Genomic DNA, 22,406 nt, shown 5'->3' with positions numbered 1-22,406 from the left:
ACACACTAATTGGGAGAAAAAAAGTGCTTAGGGTTGTGGAGAAGGCCTTGGCTTTCCAGGAAAAAGCATCCAACAAAAAATCCCCACTTTAATTTCAGTATTTTATCATATATATCAAATAAATTAATTTTCAGGTACAAAGATTTTCACAATAAACTTTAATTAAACCCAAATGTCATCAATTACTGAATGATTTTGTCTTTTATATATTAACTTAAAAGATAATTCTCAATGACAGTGATATTTGTAAGTTTTATACTCTTCTGTATTCTGATCCCATGCAGGTATGCTAGTGCACTCCTTGGTATTGTAAACAAAACAATTTTATGGGTAAACCAGTTTTCTTGCAAAAACACCACATAGTGTCTGTTCTTAAAAAAAAATGAAACAGGCCTTGTTCTCCTGGTTGTACTTGAAAAAAGTACTGCAACAGGTTGTACAACCAAACTGTGGATTCTCCCCTTTGCGTAGCAGAGGGGAACCTGGGCTGGAAGTTCTGCACGTCTCTGCTCTCTGACCCTTTGCAGCGGGGACTAGCTGGTTCCCAAGTGTGTCAGCGTGGAAACTGAAATTGGAGAAGGGAAAGCAACAAACTTAGTTCAAAACCACAAGAAGGGATCATTGCAGGATGCTTGGAAACATCAGCTTGGAGCACAGACGCTGGCATGAGGGAATATTCTCCTGTTTCTCCTCTGCTTTTTTTCTTAAGCGAGTTGCAGGGGAGGGAATGGGAATGGCAGCTTGTCAGTGGTACTTTATGGCATGTAGTTTAGGAAGGATTACAGTCAACTGCACTATGAAGGGGAAAGAAGGAAGGGTAGTTGTAGTAGAGGCTGATCAGGTAAAAGAGGAAGTCAATGTTATTGATGCAGTAGAAGGGAAGTAAGATTTGTGTATGTGTTTTTTTTTTCTTTGTCAGAGGAGTTTTGGCTTTTTTAGTTAAGAAAAAATGAGTTGTGACAGTGAAAAACTACATGAAATGCAGTGTGCCAGATTGAGGAGGCATTGAAGGACAAGTGCTGTTATCTCTAGTTATGCCCCTTAGATATAATGTTGTCCTGGTGTTCCATTCCCCTTCAGAGTGGAGGGGTGGCAGAGGGGAGGGTGATGGCAGGATGGCCATCCATTTTATTTCACTTGTTTTTGGCAAAGCCTGGTTAACTTTTGCTTCCAATTATTGTACTGATTCAAGCATTTGTATGTGTTTGCTAACACTATAAATAATGGACTGTGTAATCTTACTAAGAGGTTCAGAATTGCATGCATACAAAATTTGGTTTCAGTTTGAACTAATGATTTTTACAGTAGGAATTTACCATATATTATATACTTTTTTCCCCCCTGTTCTTTTCCCCCTTTATTCTGGTCTATGAGTCTGTGAGCTCAAGACTTTAATATCAAGAATTAATGTTTTAATTGAAATGCATGTTCAGCTCTGAGGGTCAGTGGTGTACTTGATCCTGTATGAGAACTGTATGTGGATGTTTTTGTATTGAAATTACAAAGCTAAAAAAGCCTTTCTTCTCACTTTTAGAATGGGACTTTTTATGCAGATAGCCTGCTCTGAAGTGAATTGAAGCAAAACACAAGCTTTGAAAGACAATTAAACACTTGAATGTTGAGAGTTTTAGGGAATATTATGACAACTTTGGAATTGCAAACATGGAGGCTAGCTGGGTAGCAATCATGAACTTTGTAAAGTTCATGTGTTGAAAGTGATGTTTTCATAGTCTGTGCAAATCTATGATAATGTTCTTGTTTTAAGTGGAGAGTAACATAATCAGTATTTCATAATGCTCAGTGCAGAGCTTCATTAATATTTTATTATTTTTTGGTTTGAGAAATCAACTGGGATGCCTCCTAAACTTCATAGCGTTTATTCTTATTCAGCATTTAAATTGATCGGTGATAATTTAGCTTTGCTATTTTTTTAAAAAGAGAAACCTCTAGTACTGTACTCCACACGTTTTTGCCATCAGTAAGTATGCAGATAAAATTCTTTCTATTCCACTTAGCACAATTTGAAATTATCAGCAAGTGAAGTATATTCAACTGCTTATCTACAGAGAGGCATGTAGGACTCCAATTAAGTTTACATGGATAAATGCAGATTTGTTTGCAGACGTCAAGATGACAGAAGCTTAATACTGTAAAAAGGCTAATCAACACTGAATATGTTTAGTGTCAGTAAATATTTATAGTGAAAACATTGCCTATGGTTTTGTGCCTTGGCATTCCAAGTTCTGATTTTTAGTGAGTAAAAATGTGGTGTGTTATCCTGTTCCTAAGACTGCTATAAAATTTTTGTTTTCTATAAAATTAATTTTGTTACCTTTTTTCTTTGTGTTTTCTTGGGAAGACAGGTTAGGAGTTAAGCTATGGTTTGTAAGTTAATAAAAAATCTGGTGTATTTAGCAAGGTTTTAAGACAGATGTAATCCAGAGAATGAAGAAGGGAAGGAGGCAAGACAGACAGGCAGTATGGGGAGTAATTTCTTCTGCTTATAATTTTATTTTTTTAATGAGGGTTTCTTCAAATAGTGGTTACTAATCAGCTCTGGTCAACAATGTGATTATTTACTGTGCTCATGGATTCATTAGGCAATAACTACAATTTAACTGGAAAATTAATTGAACCTCAGGAACACGTGTTTGTCATATATAAAACACACAAATGCATAAATATTTTTATTTTATTAGCTCTCCAGAAGTTAATTGCTAGTCCACTCTCTTTTACAAATGTATTTTGGAAAAAAGTGTGTCAAAATCGAAATCCAAGAAGTACATCTTAAATTGAGCTTCTACTCATGTAATATTGTATGAAGAATACAGCCAAGTGAAATAAAAAATAGAGGTGCAAGGAACATTGATTATTATTTTTTATTATGTTTTGACTTAGAGAGAAGAAGAATAACTGTAACGGCAGTTCTGCATCAGTCTTAACAGTGTAAAAAAGGTGATGCTGAAATGAAATTTTGTTTTCTGGAGGGGAAATAAATTGATATAGTTTAGGATTTTGTTTGTTTGTTGGAAATGTCATGGCTTGTCAGGTTAACAAATGTGATTTTGTTCCTGGCAGACTGCAGACCTGGTCAAGAAAAAGAAAAATTCCCTGAAAACCATTGCAACATAAATACAATATACTTCAGTTTAGTGTCTAACTTTGCATGAAATAAGCGCTGCCTGTTAGCCTCTGTTTGATCCTGTGAGAGTGTGCGGCTAATGTCTGGCCAGTGTTTTGGAAGCAGCAGGTAGTCAGGAGCAAGCTGCTCTAGGGGTCCATATTTCTGCAGCTTAGCAGTTACTCACACACAGATGGAGACCTTATGAACTTTGACAGAGGTCACGCTAAATTGCAAATCTAAAACTTCTAGACTTCTGAAGGATTACACTGGTACTCTTTTTTTTAGAGCCATACAATTGGGAACATCGCTAAAGGTATCAACTCAGTTTTGAGAAGTAGATCAGCCACACAGTCTTGCTCACATAATGATCATGGAGACTGATAAAGATAGCCTTTCATGATACTTTAAAGGGAAACTGTTGCATATTAAAATTTTAATTTACATATGTAAAATACATTTGTTATATTGCTTCCCAAACACCTAGGCTTGTCTGCTCTACTGAACTTGTTAAAGGAATTTTGGAGCTTAAAGCATTGCAGAATCCTCTGATTTTTCTGATGCATACAAGTTAGAAATAATTAAGATACCCATAGTATTTTTTTGATTTCAAGTCTTTTGGGGCAGTCAGTTGAGACACCAAGCTCTCTTTCAGCTGTCATCAGCCATCATCTCACCAGGGATCTTAGAGCAGTTTAGGAAAGAAAAACATGAGATGATATGGTTACACATTGTAGTGTGTTTCAGTGCTCCCAGACTTTGAATCCAGGATTTAAGAGGTCCTCTTTTGTCTTTTAATTACAGTGCTGAAGCTGTACTTAATAGATGAAAATCTCTGTGATATTTCAACGTACTATTCAAATGGAAAAATTTGGAGGGATTTTGTAGCATCCAAAAAAAGGCACTATTTGTTTCCCAGTTATAGTAATTTAGCATAAGATTTCTTTTTTAATTTTTTGTTTAGTGGAGATGCAATGTGAGTTTCATTCAGTGTTTGTGAAATCAGGGTCCATGAATGACTATCTAGGTCACAGACTGCAAGGAGGCTGATCTTCTTTTAATCAAATGGTCAGATTTTTATCTTGTCAACATTGAACTGGTTGTGTAATGTGCTACTTAATGGCTCATGAACTAGTCTTTAAAGCTATGACTTCATGATTAGTGAGGCTGAGTCTGACTCCATGTACTGAAAGTGGTTTCAGTGATGGCCACACAGAGAGCTTGAAAATTCACACCAGCAGCAGACTGTAGGGGAAGAAAAGCTTTAAAACTGAACTGGTCTGTACATAAAATAACAAGAATGTTATTCGTGCTTCTAAACGGGAAAAACGCAAAGTAGGAGAGCAAAAGAATCTTGTTCTGTAGCCTCAGCAATTTGTAGTCACTGTACTGCTAGTGTCCTTGCTTTGGGGAGGTCTTGATTGGGAAAAAATTCTGGATAGCTTAATTTGCAGTTGAGAGACCTGAGTTTGCAATTAATTCTTATTCATGTTATTTTAAACTAGAGCTATTAGAAAAAAAATGTGCAAATAACTTTTGAGTCATGTCATCACTGTATGAATCATAGTAACTTGTAAGTAAACATATCTAAAGTTCAGAATGTTGTGCTTTACAAGAGTTATGGGTGCACAGACAAGTTTTTACAAGATAAACTAGTTTGTGATGTGCTCTGCATTTTATACTTCATGGTGTGCACCTAACACCAAAGTTCATGTGACCTGGCAAATGCAATGTGATTTGGAGTTGCCTGTCCCTGTGACACTGAGAGGAAAGAATGTGCATCACTTTCTACTTCCTGAAGGGCAAGAATGTGTACACCGCACAGCTGAGGTTGGATAACCTCTTTCCTATAGCAGCTTCCTCATTTATCCATACCTGGAATGGATGAGGCAGCTGCATAAACTTACAGTTTATGCTCCTGTATTGCATGTTTATTTCAGCTTCTCTTATGAAATATTAATGTTTATGAGGCAGTGTTATTCTCTAGTCATGTTGAGACTGAACTGTTGTGGCTCTTCAAATTTTCTGGTACAATCTCTTTCCAAAATTGAGAAGAGAGTTGAGATGAAGATGGTATTTTTCTTTTACCTGCATAATTTTAAACTTTCTCTTCCAGAGGTGACCTGTGTGCTACTCTCAAAAGAGAAAGTATCTACTCCTTGAAAATTGTTTAGAATGCAGTAGGCAGAAGATAATTTAAATTATCTGGGTATTTTTTTTAGGGATTTTTTTGCACTTGCTTTCCTCTCCCACCTCCTACAAATACTTCTTTGTATTTAATATTTCAGTGAAATGAGTTTTAATGACTATCATATTCAGTGTTAAACTGCAAGTACTTCTGGCAAAGTGCAGTTTAGCATTCAGTTATGAAGTAAGTTACACAACCATGTTAAATTCAAAGGAAAATAAAACTTGAAGGATTTAAGAAAATTGTCTAGTCCCACTGCCTGAACTAAGGTATACCAACTGTATCTGCATCCTGTCAGGTGTTTCTTTAACCTGTTTTTAAAGATTTTCACTGACTCCAGAATTTTTCCCTAGGCAATCTTTTTCCAGTATTAGCTCTCATAAGTACATATCTTGTGCTGACATCTACTCCTGATTATGTTTTTTCCAGCCTACGTTAGAAATGGGATATGGTTTATTCCTTTCCTCTCTGAGAAAACAAGTTAATCTTTTACTCATCTGTGAGGAAGGGGCAGAGGACTTACTGTTTTCTTTGCGGGTACTAGACTGATACAGGCAGCATCCTTTGAGCTGTGTAGCTTTAGATTTCATTTGTTAGAAGTTGTCTTTTTTTGTTGGCACAAAAAGCAGGGGAAAAGAAGGGAGAGAAAATTATGAAAAAAAAGAAAGAGAGGAGACAGGCTGAGAAGTGGAATGAAAGGAGATGAATTAGAAAAAAGAAAAAAGAGGTATAATATTTAAAGAAATTAAAGGACAAAGGTGGCTGTAAGAACTCTATGATAAGTAATTTTTTAATTAAAGAATTTTTTTTTTTGTGGGGGTGAGGCTACATGCCAAGCAGGGTCATGCTAAAGGGGGAATGGGGCATTCGATAAAAGAATTGGCTAGACAAGGTTGGATAAAGGTATACATGGAGTAAGCAGTAGATTTCTTTGTTTTGTAAGTTCCACAGGAGTCTCTTACAAATGGAAAAAAAATGTTTTAAAATTACAGCTGATAAAACTTTTTACTGTCTTTCATTTCTGTGATTGGAGTGTAACATGGCCACATATCTTCCACAGGAGTGTGCGTATATAAGGTGGCAGGATGGCAAGGTGGACCAGAGTTCACTGGAATGGGACTGATACTTATGGTCATGAGTAACGTGTCATTTCAAGGAGATGGCTCTGGTTTTATCTATATATCTGCTAGGACTGAACCAAAAGTTTCTTGCTTGTGCATGCTGGTGTTTGAAACTAGATGTTTGAATTAGGCTTGATGAGGTGAAAAATTGGAAAGTTTACTTCTTAATTAGGCTGAGTGTTTAAGGAGGCTATCTCGAGGCAGGAGTGGAACAAAATTGGTATATCTGCATTGATTACATCAGTCCTGTGGTCTCTGAGTTGTGAACAAGTATTTATTCTACCAAGGTAAGAGCTCATACTTTCACAAGTTGTTTCCCACTGTAATTTGTGATGAATATGTTTACTTGATTTTGTATTGATTTTTTGTTTTCAGGTGTGGCTCACAATATTTCTTTACTGCGAGAAGTGATTGTTCATCCACGCTTTGTTCAAGGAGACATCAGCACTAAATTCCTTCCTGAAGTCTATCCTGATGGTTTTAAAGGTTTGTTCCATTTGGGAATGTTTCTTTTTTCTTTCCTTGAGAGGTGTTGTTTCTGATTATTATTCCTTTATATTTATAGACTGACATGTCCCCCAATCAGTCTTTTTTTTTTTTTTCTTAAATGTATCTGTGCATCCATGCAATTAAGAGTTTTTAAATAATGCATAATATAATTGAAACAGTTATTTCCCTTTGCTTTCAAGAAGGCAAAATACATACTTGTAGTGACAAAATAGTAAATGAAGTATATCCAAAGTCAAGAAAAACAATTTGTAGGTGATATGAAATATGTAAAATAAACATCAGTTCAACTCTACCATGCTATTGTGCTTCATTACAGACAGTGCTCCTACTGTTAACTGAAGATAAGATTTTTTTTTTTTTACTCAACATTATTGCTTCTCCGGTGAGTTTATGCAAGCATCTTTAGAATTGCCTTTTGGCACCCTTTGTATTCACTGTAGCATTGACTTGGAGGATCTGGCATTTTGTCAGAGTAGCTCAGTAACCTGGTCTTAATGCTTATTCCACACAGCAATGGGTATCACCTTGAAATTATTAACCCATCCACTAGGTTAACTTAAACACAAATGTAAATGTTTCTTTACAACATCCCAAACAGCTCAGTTGCAAAAATGTGTAACAACAGTTGGTAGAGAAACGTAAGTAAACAAATAGATTGGTTTCCTTTTCACAAGGATCGAATTTTAAAAGGTTGTCTCCTCTCTCAGCTAATCTGCTGTAGGTGCTTTCTTAACCTGTGTAGTCAGAGACTCAGTCCTGCTATACAGGCCTTACACCTCAGCTGACATTCATCAGGCAGAACCTCTTATTTATTTAAAAAAAAAAAAAAGACAGTGTTTATAGCTCATCATTTGTGGGTCCTTTATGAATCCCATGGAGATTCCCTTCTCTCCCGTTCATCATTAATCCAATGTGGCAGAATCCTCATCCCACTTCGAAGACAACACTGCCAGATTGGCAGTCATTGGACATGACTGGCGCCTTGCCAAATTCTAGTCTCGTTAAGGAGCAGAACAGATTTTTCTTACCTCAGGACTCTGTGTGTAAGTTTGGTGCAAAGAATATTCATCCACAGAACTACTGTATATCATGATGTAATTGGCAACTCTGTGTGATACAATCCTACGTGTGGGATTAATGCATCCAGCTTGTTATTGGCTCCTGACTGTGACCAAAGCAATAGGAGTTATTCACCTTGGGTGGCAGTAAGCTTGTGATGGTTGAAGCTCAAATGGTCTTTTGTCATCTTTGCTAAGGTGTACTTAACGAATCTTCAGGCAACTCAGCTGGCTTTCATCCAGCACAGACTTGAGGGTACTCTGATATGCTCTGAAGGCTCAGTGCTGCTGATTAGCTGGTCTGTCTCCCTTCTCTGAGACTTTAATACAGAATCCCATGTCCTGTCTCTTTGATGATTCTGGGACTTTTCAGTCCTTTTCCTCGGTGGATTCAGTTCCCATAAACCAGCATAAAACTGCCTTTTTTTTTTTTTTATTGTTCCTGCTTTTGTTAGGGTAGTTTTTTGAGAGTTCTTGGGTTGACTTAGCTCATGAAGGAATCTGGTGAACTTCAGCAGATGTGCAAAGTGAGTGGCAGGCTAAGAATGGGGAGAAGGGAATAGAGAAGAAAGGTAAGGATATAAGATGTTAAATAGGTTTATAACATTTTGTGAAAAGGCATCCTCACCTCACACAACTGGGAACAATAAAAACATAAACCGTTCTACCCTTATTTGTGATACTGTGTCTGTTGGGGCCCTTAGTCACTTGTAAGAATCTGGGACAGGTTTTGCTGACCCAGGAGGAGACTCCTTGCTCTGTGTTTTTGACTACAGAAAGGCACTCTTGTCTTTTGTTCTTCTATTCTTGTTTTAATATTTTATATAGCAGTGTTAACCGGTATATAATCAGTTAATTACTTGTTGGTCCACAAATTGCAGGATGACAAGAAATTTGTTTTGGGGTCATCTGACTTGAACTGTATACGCATGTATTTACACAATACACACTGATGCAAAGGGCTGATAGTGTTGCAGTCTGAGGTAAACAGTAATATTGTATTAACAGAGTCTTAAAGATAAGCTTATGCTCCGGACACCAGAAGACACAAGAAGAGAGATTGTACAGTTCATAATAGAAACTAATGAATGACACGCATGAAATGACTAGACTTTGTTCCTGCTGTATGAAAAGTCTCGCTCTTCTTCTTCTGTGTATCAAATACAAGCATACATTAGCCTTCTTAATGATAAAAAAATGCAGATATCATTATTACAAAATATTTGTATTTTAAGAGTACTGATTCAAAGCTCATTGAAGTAATTGATAGCCCTTTTAATGATGTAGTTTGCTCTGGATTGGACCCTTCTGTCTTAAAAAAAAAATAAGTGAGTTGAATTAGAGGATGTTTTTTTAAGTACATATTGAAAAATACTTCTGCAAATGCAAGGACTTTAATGGGAACTGTTGAAGGCAAGCAAGGGTGGTGGGCAGGTGGCAGTAGCTCAGCAAGAGAAACAAAGGCAAATTAACTTATGCAGTGTAAGTCCTCTACTCACTTCAACTAACATTTTTATGTAAATACCCAAGGTATACTTTGCTAGGAGGGTTTGAAAATGAAGTAACTTAATTTATTTTAATATTGTTTATAAAAGACATGTAGCTGTAAGAAAGATCTGGGATAATCTGAAAAATTAGAGCAATGAGTAGCCAAAGTGGATTTGGAAATACCTAGAAATATGTACTGTTGTTAACAGTAGGAATCTATACCAGAAGAAATTTTTAAATTTTGAAAACTTAAATGAAAAAAATTTCAATGATGTGTGCTATGTTAATGCTCGAGCACATCCTATGTGTTTCTTTTGTAAACTACACAATTACCACTGTTGGTCTACATTGATGGTAAGTAATGAATGTCAGCTGTGTTCTTTCTGGTGACTGCAGGAAGTACTGGCCCATTTCTTATGTGCATTTTTCTTCAAATATAAATATTAACTTTAGTCTTAAGAGTAAAATAAGAGATGCTTTGTTTCCCAGTCTCATTTTCAAGTGTTTCATTATAAGTCCTTTATTAGAAAGCTTTTACTATAAGTTAAGAAAAAAATTAATTATTAGAAATATCTTGGCAGCTTTTCCATTAACCTGTGATGCCCACTTCAAATTACATCTAGAACGGAATGCTTAGTAATTTTCATGATTACAGTTTAACTCTTTTTCTTCCCTTCTTTAAATAAGCATTCATTAACAAAACCAGTTTGTTTATTGCAAGTTATTTTAAAATATTGTTGTGCTGAAACTAACCTTGCTCAGGATATGATTAGTGTGGGAAAACAGCTGCCGTCATACCCTTTTGTTGTCTGTGAGGGATGGATGGCTAGAATGCCGGCTGGCAGTGGGTCAGCTGGAGTGGGTTATTGCTCTGAGCACACATGCATGTTTTGGGGGCAGTGCAGATCTGAGGGTGGGTGCAGTAACACTGATGAGGTCAGGTGACACAAATATGTCTGTCTTACAGTGGCCTCCAAGCACTCTGCACAAAGCAAAAATGTTTGCCAAGCATGCAGGAGTAGCCCATACTACTAGATAGGGTATTGTCAAATGAGCTTCTGCAGCTTCCAAGCAGCCTGGGATGCCTCTGTGCTTCCTAAGGAGTCTGGTGAGAAATATACTATTATCCCTGTTTTATAGGCACAGAAAGTATCTCTGTTTTCACAAAGATCTAAGAGGAGCCTTTGACAAAGAACAAACTCAAGGATCATTCTTTGTGGTTCATTCTGTTTCACAGTTAATCTTTTCCTGGATATCTGTTTTAATACTGAGATTTTTTGTTTTTAATGGTCCCCTCTTCCTCGTTATTAAATGGCATCTTAATGTTTGGTCAGTCTCTTTGGGAGAGACATCCTGTGGAAATGAAAAATGGGGCATTTTCCAGGAGATCATCACGAAAGTCATACCAAAACTCAGGGGAGGGGAGGGGGGAAGGAAAAAGAATACTTTACTTCCCCTCTCCTAGCATGTTTAACCTCGTTTGGGTGGAGAGGAAGAGCAGAAGTTCTGATGGATGATTCTTTATGTTAACTGGTTTCTAATACACAAAGGAAGAAGGAGGAAGCACCTCTCTCTCCTGCAATTGTGTATTGGCTCCAGAGACTGTATACCAGGTAAAGGCTTTTAGATACATTGTGTTTGTCATAATTACCTGGGTTGGAGGAAATGATTACTCTGTTTTACTCAACACTTATTAAACCACTTCTGGAATACTGTGTCCAGTTTTAACCCCCTCACGCATGTAAGAAAGATGTCAAGAAGCTTGAATAAGGCTAGCCAGGAGTCACCAGCGTGGTGGTGGGGTTGGAACAGAGGACCTGTGAGGAGAGAGGCTGGGAGAACCTGGCTTGTTTAGCCTGAAAACAAGAAAGCTTAGGGTAGACCTAATGGCAGCCTTCTCGTACCTCTGAGGGGGTTTCCAAGAAGATGAAGCCAGGGTCTTCAGCAAGTTGCATAGCAGCAGAGCAAGAGGCAGTGGTCATAAGTTGGAGATTTTAAAGACCTGTCTGCACAAATCTTTGAGCAACCTGGTCTGAATTTGATGTTGAGATTGCTTGGTGGGGAGGAGGAGCATCATACTGAATAAACTTAAGATCTCCCATGGTCCCTTCAAGCTCAGCCATTCCATAATTCTGTTATGAACGAAAGCGCTTTTTAGGTGAATTGGGACTGTAGATATGACTTTTAAATTTAAGTCTGGAGACTTTTGTTATTAGTTGAAAAGGGTAATGCAGCTTCCCCTGGCTGTGTTACTGTTAGAAGGGAGAGGACACTTGATGTTAATTCCATTCATCTTCTCCACACTGGAATCTAATTTTGTCTTAATTTTATGAAGCTACTGGATTATAAAAATTGACTTAACGGTTTACTTGACTTTCTTCTTTCTGGCAGGTGAAGCCAAGAAACATTTCTTGGTTTGTCACTAATCCCTTTATAATTAAAAATAGTAAGAGGTTTCCTTTCTGTATGCTATAGCATCCATCTTATAAATGGTCACGAGCTCTCTGAGAGACATACTTCTTCACTGTTCTGAATGATTTGAGATTTCATATGCAGACGATATTGTCTGTCTTTGACCATCTGGGTGGACTTCAGAAGAAATTAAACCCTTTAATAACATCCAACTTTGTTTTCTGCTTCAGCCTACTTGGTATACATGTTACCTGTAATGGTCAACTTCAAAATCCATTGGGGAAAAACCTGAACCAAAACAGAACCTAGGAGTGATATAAACATTACCTGCATGCATGGGTATGGATCTGAATTATGCATTGCAGTTTCCATCTTACCCATTTTGCTTTTAATTTTTATTCTTCCCAGTCAAAAAACAGTCACTTTTCAAATATTAAGTAACAGACTGGGGCACATAACCAGGGCTTGTTTGTTTTCTTTTTTTTTTTGCTCCTGTAATTGATAGTAGGAAACACATTTCTAGGACAAAATGCAAATGAGACTGTTATGGGAAAAATGACCTTTTATGTAATTTAATTTGAAGTTGGTTATGTAAAGTAATTGCATGAACCTTTTTGACTCAGCTTGGGGGATAGTGGGATAATATTGATTTAAGCAATCATAACATCAGGGAAATGAGAGAGAAAAATACTTTCTCCTTGTCCTTCTTCCGATGAGGGTTCTGTCATTTAGTGGTAATAGATGCGTGCGGTCTAGTTTTAAATAAGAACAACAGTGCTTCCGCTCCTTTAGTTGTGACTGAATTTTATAGCCATTAATCCTGTTTTATGTTCGTCTTATATAATTCAGCTCAGTGATGATAGTGATAATGCAGAAGTATATCCCAGGTTGAGCAGAGACATTTGGGAGCTGGTCTACATTTTATGGTGGAGGTGAAATCTCCATGTAGCCCAGGAGTCTGCAGTAATTAGAGTAGAAAAGAGCAGTGGCAGAACTTACCATGTTGGAAGCTGGGGAACCTTTGCTACTTATTTCACTCCCTGTCAAGGCAGCACGTGGACAAATGCCCCAAAGGTAGCTTTGTTACTTTTCAGATTGATCTTCTGTATGATGAATGTGAAAGACTGCATTGTTATAACTTTATTGATGGTGAATATTAACTTATACCTTAAGACACCCAATTGGAATCCTGAGGGGTGACTTCTGAAGTAAAATAATACTTGAAAGTGAAACAGAGGTATCACTATCTGGAACATTTTGTGTATTTCTAAATATAGTAATGTAATTGAAATTTTAACTTCAAAACGGTTTAAAATTCTGCTGAGCATAGCAGCAGAGCAAGAGCAGAAGGCAAGGGAAATGGGACTGGAGTTCAGAGAACTAAAGCAGTACTGACAGCAGTCTGTCTTGTCTAATAAAGGTAAATTGCCATCCTTAGGAAGCAGCTTTTAATCAAGCTTCCGAGGTATGCCTCCAAAGTTATGCACATTCTGTGGTAGGACTATCTTTATTGCCAAAGACCATATTGCCGATTTTGATATGTTCTTGTTAACAGTTTATATTATCTCCCAGAAATCCCACATCGGATGCTACAGTCATGACCAGTTTCTGCTTGGCACATCTGTGCCACAACTGATGCAAATAGTGACAAATAGAGAAAGCGGATAAATATTCTTTTCATGTTTGTGATAATGAAGTGGTGAATGTGACTCTTGATCAGTTGTTAACCTGTTTCAAATTATTGACCTTTGTTCACTGTTTGGAGTTTGATTTCTATTGAAGATACAGGGAGAAAATAGTTTTTGCAGCACAGCAAGCGCAAAAGCAGTTATTGATTTCATCCAAGATGAACGTCATGCAATAAAACCTTCAAATTGGGATCTTTCTAGTTTTACCTTGTTCCTTTATATGAGTTGATACTACCAGTGTGTGTTGGAGCAGGTGGGAACATGGTTTTGGTCATGTGGGTTTGTCATGGGTGTTGGGTCACTGAAAAGCAAAGGTTTTAGAATGAATTCCTGATGTATCTTTATTTGAGACATGTAAACAGATCATCAATTTTAGATACAGTGTTTTGGAAAAATGATCTCAGAGCTTCTTTACTGTGTGTGTAAACAGTTGGAAAACTGGACCATTTCAGAGCCAGATAGTTGATGTTTCTGCATTGTATCATTACATAAGGCTTATATGTACATGTATATGTGTGTATATATACACACATAAATAGTACAAAATTTCAGTGATTTTTGACTTTCACTTTGCAAACAGTTTTTCTAGTAACTGGCAAAGGAAAGATCAAGTTTGTTTCTCAAGTCAGTTCTTCAACCTTTCAGCATTTGTATTTCTGCATGTGTTTGTTAAAGTGAAGACAGTTTCCATTTCAAGGCAGTTAAAAAATAATAAACACTGAGCAAAAGAAGTTGCAGTAATCTTTAGCCAGAATATGTTAATATGGACTAAATTAAAAATAGATTGATGCAGATCTGTTGGCTTTTGTTATTTTTAAATTTACATTTTTTTTTTTTGCCTGTGACAGCTCCTTTGTACTGTTAGCTGGAAATGTAATGAGTGTGTTTACCCACTTACTGGGTGAAGGAAAGGCTGTAGATGTTGTCTACCTTGACATCAGTAAGGCCTTTGACACCATTTCCCACAGCATTCTCCTGGTGAAACTGGCTGCTCATGGCTTGGATGGGCACACGCTTCGCTGGGTAAAAAACTGGCTGGATGGCCGGGCCCAAAGAGTTGTGGTGAACGGAGTTAAATCCAGTTGGCGGCCGGTCACGAGTGGTGTCCCCCAGGGCTCAGTTTTGGGGCCACTCCTGTTTAACATCTTTATTGATGATCTAGACGAGGGGGTCGAGTGCACCCTCAGTAAGTTTGCAGATGACACCAAGTTGGGTGGGAGTGTTGATCGGCTCGAGGGTAGGGAGGCTCTGCAGAGAGATCTGGACAGGCTGGAGCGATGGGCTAAGGCCAACTGTATGAGCTTCAATAAGGCCAAATGCCGGGTGCTGCACTTGGGCCACAACAACCCCCAGCAGGGCTACAGGCTTGAGGAGGAGTGGCTGGAGAGCTGCCAGTCAGAGAGGGACCTGGGGGAGTTGATTGACAGCCGGCTGAACATGAGCCAGCAGTGTGCCCAGGTGGCCAAGAAGGCCAATGGCATCCTGGCTTGTATCAGAAATAGCGTGGCCAGCAGGGACAGGGAAGTGATCTTACCCCTGTACTCGGCACTGGTGAGGCCGCACCTCGATGACTGTGTTCAGTTTTGGGCCCCTCACTACAAAAAGGACATTGAATTACTCGAGTGTGTCCAGAGAAGGGCAACGAAGCTGGTGAAGGGTCTGGAGCACATGTCGTACGAGGAGCGGCTGAGGGAACTGGGGTTGTTTAGTCTGGAGAAGAGGAGGCTGAGGGGAGACCTCATCGCCCTCTACAACTACCTGAAAGGAGGGTGCAGAGAGCTGGGGATGAGTCTCTTTAACCAAGTAATAAGCGATAGAACAAGAGGGAATGGCCTCAAGTTGCACCAGGGAAGGTTTAGACTAGATATTAGGAAGCATTTCTTTACAGAACGGGTTGTTAGGCGTTGGAATGGGCTGCCCAGGGAGGTGGTGGAGTCCCCATCCCTGGAGGTGTTTAAGAGTCAGGTTGACATAGCACTGAGGGATATGGTGTAGTTGGGAACTGTTAATGTTGGGTTGATGGTTGGACTGGATGATCTTCAAGGTCTTTTCCAACCTGGACAATTCTGTGATTCTGTGTTTCCATCCCCATGGCATGATTGCATTGCTGAGGTGGACTCTATGCAGGCTCTTTACCTATCCATATTTAATGTGCCCAGTGGAATGATGGGTCCTGTGCAGAAGATGTCTTGCTTTGAAATTGTGCACTTGTTACTGTAAAGTCTGCTCCAGTCCTTTTCAGAGGTGTCCATTCTGGGTTTTCTTGAGGATCACTTGCTAGTGACCAGTGCTGGGGAATGCGAACTAACGTTACATGCAGTAGTACTGAGGTGATGGGAGAATGGAGATGTAGAAGGGAGCTGTGTAACTGTTTCCTGCTGCAAGACTGGAAGTAAACATGCCCCCCTGGGCAGAGTTGCTCAGGGAGATGCAGCCTTCTGAACCCCATCCCCCTCCTCTTCCCCCATCCCTTCAGATGAAATCTGTACTTACCATGGATGATGGCATTTGCTGTGATACATACATATAAAGCACTTTTGAGAGCTGTGTTGTAACTGAGTTCAGCCAAGTCTTTCAGTCTTAACCTTTATTTTTTTAAACTTTATTTATTGTGTTATCCTCTCCTCTGGCTTTTGAAACATTCTTGCTTTCATCTGTGAGAAATCTCTCTCCTGAGGATAAAGTTTGCCTCTTTCTCCATGACAATTCAGCTTTGCTCTTCTTGCCTGTTCTATGTCAACTTTAACTTCCTGCCACTGTCTTATGGACTTTACTTGTCGTTTTGCTCCCTCTTTCATCGGTTTTGACTGTTCTGCTTTTCTGGTGATACCAGTCTTGGCCACCTATTTGCCAACTTTTCATACCAAATCTGTGTTGTGCGCTTTCTAACCTAAGATGGGGAGGTCAAAGTTCTGTCACTGTGCTCTGTCTTTTAGCCTGCTGAATGGACAGTTGAATTTCTAATTAACCTTCACTTTCTGGAACGAGACCAGGTTGGGAGAAAACCCCTTTCCAATCACCCTGGTTTGCACCTTTTTGTCCAAACCTTTATTAGCTTGCCTGCCTTCAGATTGTAGGCTACTTTGAGCTGTTTACTGCTTATGGAGTGTCATACATGACTTTGACTTCATTAGTCACAAACTAGTAATTACACAAAATGACACGAAGTGACCCAGGGCTGACAAGTAGTTCTATCCCCATTTATTTCTGGGGTTTATACTGTTGCGTTATCCCTTTTGCTTGGAAGATCTGTATCCTTTGCAAGGTGAAGTACTGAGAAAGAATGCTGTATATTTTGAATAAGTTCTAATGTACAGATGGATTCCTTACCAGCATGAAGCACAATATGTCAACCAGTGACATTTCAGTAACGAAAACAAGATGCTGCAGCATCGTTCAGTTTTTTTTCTTTCAGTTGTCAAATTGTTTTTAACAGTGATACCAGTGTTAGCAGTAGGGCTGATCTGTATGAAAACATGCAATTTAAACTCTGAAACTTGGAGCGTCTGCTATGCTAAGCCTCATCTTAATTTAGAGGGGGAAAAAACCATAAGTTTCACGTGTAAGGACTGAGCAGTGTCTTCACTAGTAGTTGTTACTTTTTGTGTCTGTGTTGGTCTCTGGTATCTAACTTTTTTTGTTAAACTTCTTTCTGAAAACTAGGACACAAGTTGACAGATCTTGAAAGAAGAGAACTACTGGCAACAGCAGCGTCTTTGTATGTGGCTGAACAACTGAGATCACAGCGATTTCTAGGGACTGCAAGGTGAGTTCATTTCTAGGAACTCAGATGTGTTGATGCGTTTTGTTAGTGGCATCTTCTCATGCATGAGAGAGACTGGTGAGAAACTGTATGATTTCTTGATGTAGTCTGGTTTTTCTAAATTCACATAGCTGTGGCTTACATTTCTCTACTCACCCAAGTCATACATGATTATTTTTATTCTACATATTAGCAATCTAATAGGCACAAAAATGTGTTACAAGCCAGTACAGTAATTAATGCACATCAGGAGTTTCATTAATGCAAAATGTTGCTGCATTAGTAACTAACCACAAATGGAGCATCACAAATTTCCCATGTGCCCATTTGAAGTGATCTAAGCACTTTGGGATAATATGAATATTCAGCTACAGAGCTTTAAAATATTGTGGATTCATGAGTAATTTGCTGCCTTGATGAAGAACCTTAATAGTTTAGGGTCTAATTCTGAAAACACTTTCTGCCTGGTAAATGCTGGAAGAGTCAGCACTTTGCTTAAGTATGGTTTTTTGGTGCTTTTGTTCCCCGACTCATTCTTTTGGATAGTAGCTGCTAGTAACCTAGGTAGTACTTTAATTGGCCAGCCATTGCAGTAGCTTCTGTCAAAATACTAATTCACTTCTTTGGCTTTTTGGAACTGTATGCTTTTTTCCTCTAGGATATTTCTAGCTTTTGTTGTCCTCTGGCCCATCATTGTCATTGCCTTGAGACCTTCTATTAGAACAATTGAATTTGTGAAACTTGCTTGGGTAGTTGGTGTTTGCAACCATTGCATACAGTGAATCTTAACTTCAGCATGACTTTCTTCTTGCCTCACATTCTTTAATGTAGTTGCGTGTGTGTTTGTGTGAGAGGGAAATCAGAATGTAGGATAGACATTATTCACATTCCATGCCAGTGGTTTGACAGTGTATTCTATTACTGATTTTACAGTGGTCAGGAATAAATCAAATGTGGTTTCAAGAAGTCTTTATTTTTATTTGTACTCACAAAGATAAATAGTACCATATGGTGTTAAAAAAAAAAAGGGACACTTAGGGCAAGCATAACGGTTTTGTAATATATAGCATATGTAGGGCTAGGTCATTGCTTGCCTTATGCACCTATAGGGGAAAGTAAAGCACCTTTTTATTTCCTTCCACGAGTTATATCCTCCATAGCAAGTGGTATAAGGGGAACAACAGACACTCGAAGGCCACTGTTCCCTAAATAAAAGATGAATGAGGGAAAATGAGGAGGAAGCTTGATTGTAGTTTTTACTGGCCCGCCTAGGAAGTTAAATATTCTGGTACTACTATAGAGAAGTAATGGATTAGTTTGTACTTAGGTTAAGGATAGGAATTGTTGATTTAAGTAGCAATTCTCAAACTGCTATTGCATTCCTTGCTCTGGTTTTGAGTTGTTTTTTCTGTGGCCTGTAAAATGTTCTTACTTGCTGAAAAGAAAAGGAGTCTAATTTTTGGAGAATCTTCTGACATTTTCTTTCTATTGCAAGTATTTTTCTTTCAGTACTAGGTGTCTGTGTATCTTAATAGAAAAGACATACGCAACTATTTTAACTGAGATATCAGATACGTAAACGAAGTATTGCATTGAGCAGTCAGGCATGGTCATTAATTTCTTTTTGTGCTACATTAGGGAAACAAATATACCCCTGCTTGAAAAAAAATCAGCTTATTTTTGGAGTCCTAGACTAACTCCCTCACATATTTTCTTCTACTGTGAGCAGAGAAAGCAGCAGAGTCTAACCACATGAAGTTTGTAAGACTAGATTGAGGTCTGATTTTTCAGATTTTAAATGGTGAAGCTAACAAATTTTTTCAGCACAGGGAAGATCACTTTGTCTTGCCATGATGGGGTGTACTTACGTTCAGCTCAGCTTTCAAAGGATGGACTTCTCTGTCTGTTGAGGCATATGCAGATCTGAAATGAAGCCTTCAGAAGTTGAGCCTTAAAATTTTCTCGTGGTGGCTGAGTGTGGTTCTTATTGAATAGGTCATGGTTTCAATTCACATATATTGTTACATCTACTTGTTTTAATGATAGTAAAGCTGCCTGTTTGAGGCCAAGTGAAAACAAGATAATGCAAAAAGGCTTAGTGGTAACCAACTTCTGAAGAAAACTAAACCAGATAATGATACCCTTTCCCCCAAATCATGGAGCTCCTTCAGAAGAAAAGTCCAAGAAACAAAGGCAGAATGAGGTCAAAGGATTGTGTAGTGTCCTGGACAGTGTTCTCCATTCCTTAGAGCAGCTAGTGGACTCCCTCTAGAGGGAACTGAGGACTGTGAAGCATACAAGTTACTGCAGTCCCATCAAGGATCCTTTATGGCATGTCCTTATTTACCCAAACTGCATCTGACTTGTTTTTGAAGGTGTTCCATGTCATAGGTACTTTTTTAGGGAGCGGGATTGTGGCCATAGAAAGCACATCTTTATTGCTATGACTGCAATCTGTTTGACAAATACTAGTAAACAAAAAGTGCAGAGTAGGAACCTGTGCTGCTGGCAACAAATCAAAAAGGCCAGTTATAATCTTGGATGCGGTTCACTGTCAGAATCGGGTGTTTGGAGTCTGTGTGAATTTTAAATCCGTGTTAGAGGATGTAAGTGGATTAGACAGACTGCAAGCTCCAAAATTGATCCATAACATTCTCTTAATGGTTTGGAAAGGTACATGGACATGATGATCATCATCCTCAAAATTTCAGTTCTTTGGCACTATTTATGTTGGCAGCATTTTTTTCTTTTGCATGCACTGAAAGCACTTGAGGAATTTTTGTGTAAGGAATTGCACTGAAAAGTATTATTTTGAAATCATGCATTATTTCTTCTAAACTTGTCACAGCTGCCAAATAGACAGTTTTCTGCTGAACTTGAGTTATATGCTTATCTTTGGTTTTGGTTTGTTTTCTTTTCCCTTTTGGGAGCCATATTTATAATATGCATTCTTTTCACAACTGCAGTGGTATTTTGGTTTCCCTTTTTTTCCTCCATCACTTATTCAGCCCAAGCTCAGGGTTGTTATTCTAGTCAGATAGATAAAGAACCATGCTTGGAAGTCTTCACAGAAGCTCCACCGTTCTCTATCAGAGCTACTGAGACTGTAATCAGATGAAATGCATCTGAGCCAGATTAAGGAATAGTTGTCCCAGCCTGCTCCTCCCTTGGTCTCTGCCTTTCTTCCTCCTCCCCGAGGTATGCAGGCATGATTTTGTGTGTAGTTGCTTTCTACTCTGGTTCTGCTAAAATGACTTGTATTAGTGTAGAAACAGTTTAATAATACTTCAGATCATTCTGACAGAACCAGGTTAAGTACTCATGACAAGTGAAATTATTCTGGAAGAGCTGCAAGAGTGGGAATGTGCAGCAAGGAGGAAGAGGGTGAGCAGAGGATGGCTCATAAAGGAGGTGCGGAGGTGGGCCTTAGCTCTCTGCCACAGATCAGACTAGTAGCAGCCTCATGAGGAGGGTTCTCCTCTACAGTTGATGATACTTGCAGGAATGTGACTGGAAAATAGGTATTTTGCAATCCCCTGGGTGACTGAATCATAAACTGTAAGGTTCTTGCTGGAATGTGCTCAGATATCAGCGAGCTGTTGCCTCATTAGGATCAAGCACCCAACTTTCTTCAGCTAGTTTCAATTAGACATGACCCCTGTAGTGGGATTCTTTGTTGCAGTAGTTTGTGTGGTGTTGAGGTTAATACAGGCCACAAGCTGAATGCTGGTTTGCCTTTCCTGTGTTAAAATGAATTGTATTATGATTTGGGTGGAGCACTCACAGGTGAGTTTCCACTGTCTGCATTGCTATGTGCCCCTGGCCTCACCAACAGTCTCCTAGGATTACTTTGCCAGCCATTAGCTAGAACAGCTGCTGGAGACCTGTGGATGCTCAGAGTTACAGGAATGTAGACATTTACTTTTGTTATGCAATTGGATATTTAGAACATTCTCTGTGTTTGGGTTTTTTTAATTTAACTGGTTATTTAACCGGTGTTCTTGGGAAAAAGGTTGTTATGTGGGGTGGTTTGATTTTCTGGGTGGTGGGTTTTTTTGGTTTTTGGCTTTTTAAAGAGATGATTAGCTAATGAAAATGCTTGGTATTTTGTGAGCCAGATACTAATGTGTATATTTCACTGTGATATCCAGATAATAGGGGCACATGTTTCCTATAGGAAAAAGCCATGAATGATTAATGATTGTTTCATTGTTCAGCTTTCAGTTATTTTACCTAGGACTTTTCCTACTTATTCCATAGTCCAGTTTATTGTGAAACTGGTGCCACCCACAGCTGCTGAACAGATTTACAGCATCTAGTAAAATCCCAAGGTCTTCTCAACAGAACTCGGTCTTGTTTCAAGTGGAAACATATTTTGGCTGAAGTGAATCCAGCTTATTTTATGTCTATTTGATGTAGTTAGCCTTTGAGACAAAAAATGATGTTGTACAGTTGAATCTTCACATTTTGGCTCCAGACTTGTTTTCATTAGTGGGTTGGGAGGGGAATAGGAGAGTGACTCTCCAGGTGTGGCTACATCATGCTATCTCATGGGTCTACTAATGTGATGTTTATACTTCTAAACCCAATTGCCTACAGCACTTCCTATGCGTTGCTTGTGTTGGCTGCTCAGTGTATTTTCCTAATTTTTCTATGGGTTTTACCCTTTCATCATTTATGACTTGGAAAAAAACAGTGGGGCTGTATGCCCATATTACCTGATACTACATGCAAGAAGACGGTAACACATTGGAAAATGTTTTATATCGCTAGCAAAAAAACCTAAAGGTTTTTCTTGCTCATGTGTTTAATATAGCAGACTGGGATTAGGGAGCCTTGAGTTAAACTCCTGACTGTTCTTGTGGGACCTTAGAGAAGTCAGTTAGATTGGGCCTCAGTTTACAAAATGACAAAATGGCCTTAATATTTTACTGCATTACTGAGCTTTTGTAAATATTTATTTATCAGCATGTATAACATATTTTGAGACTTAGAATGGACGATGCTTTCTAAGCATAAAATAATACTCTCACAGGAGGGGTAAGTGTATAGTGAGA

The 22,406-nt window shown here is 38.6% G+C and overlaps 1 protein-coding gene across 5 annotated transcripts in view; it reads left to right on the top strand.

Moving 5' to 3' along the window:
• PCCA (propionyl-CoA carboxylase subunit alpha) overlaps positions 1–22,406 on the top strand; it is a 288,817-nt gene that overhangs the window by 134,635 nt on the left and 131,776 nt on the right. For all 5 annotated transcript variants that reach the window (XM_074859347.1, XM_074859348.1, XM_074859350.1 and 2 more), the window contains 2 exons: positions 6,806–6,916; positions 17,250–17,352. In XM_074859347.1, the coding sequence (XP_074715448.1) occupies positions 6,806–6,916; positions 17,250–17,352 (214 nt within the window). The remainder of the gene's footprint in view (positions 1–6,805; positions 6,917–17,249; positions 17,353–22,406) is intronic.

This window comes from Strix uralensis, chromosome 2 (assembly GCF_047716275.1).
Source record: "Strix uralensis isolate ZFMK-TIS-50842 chromosome 2, bStrUra1, whole genome shotgun sequence".
Classification (NCBI taxonomy): Eukaryota; Metazoa; Chordata; class Aves; order Strigiformes; family Strigidae; genus Strix; species Strix uralensis.
This window is presented reverse-complemented; position numbering and strand designations above follow the sequence as displayed.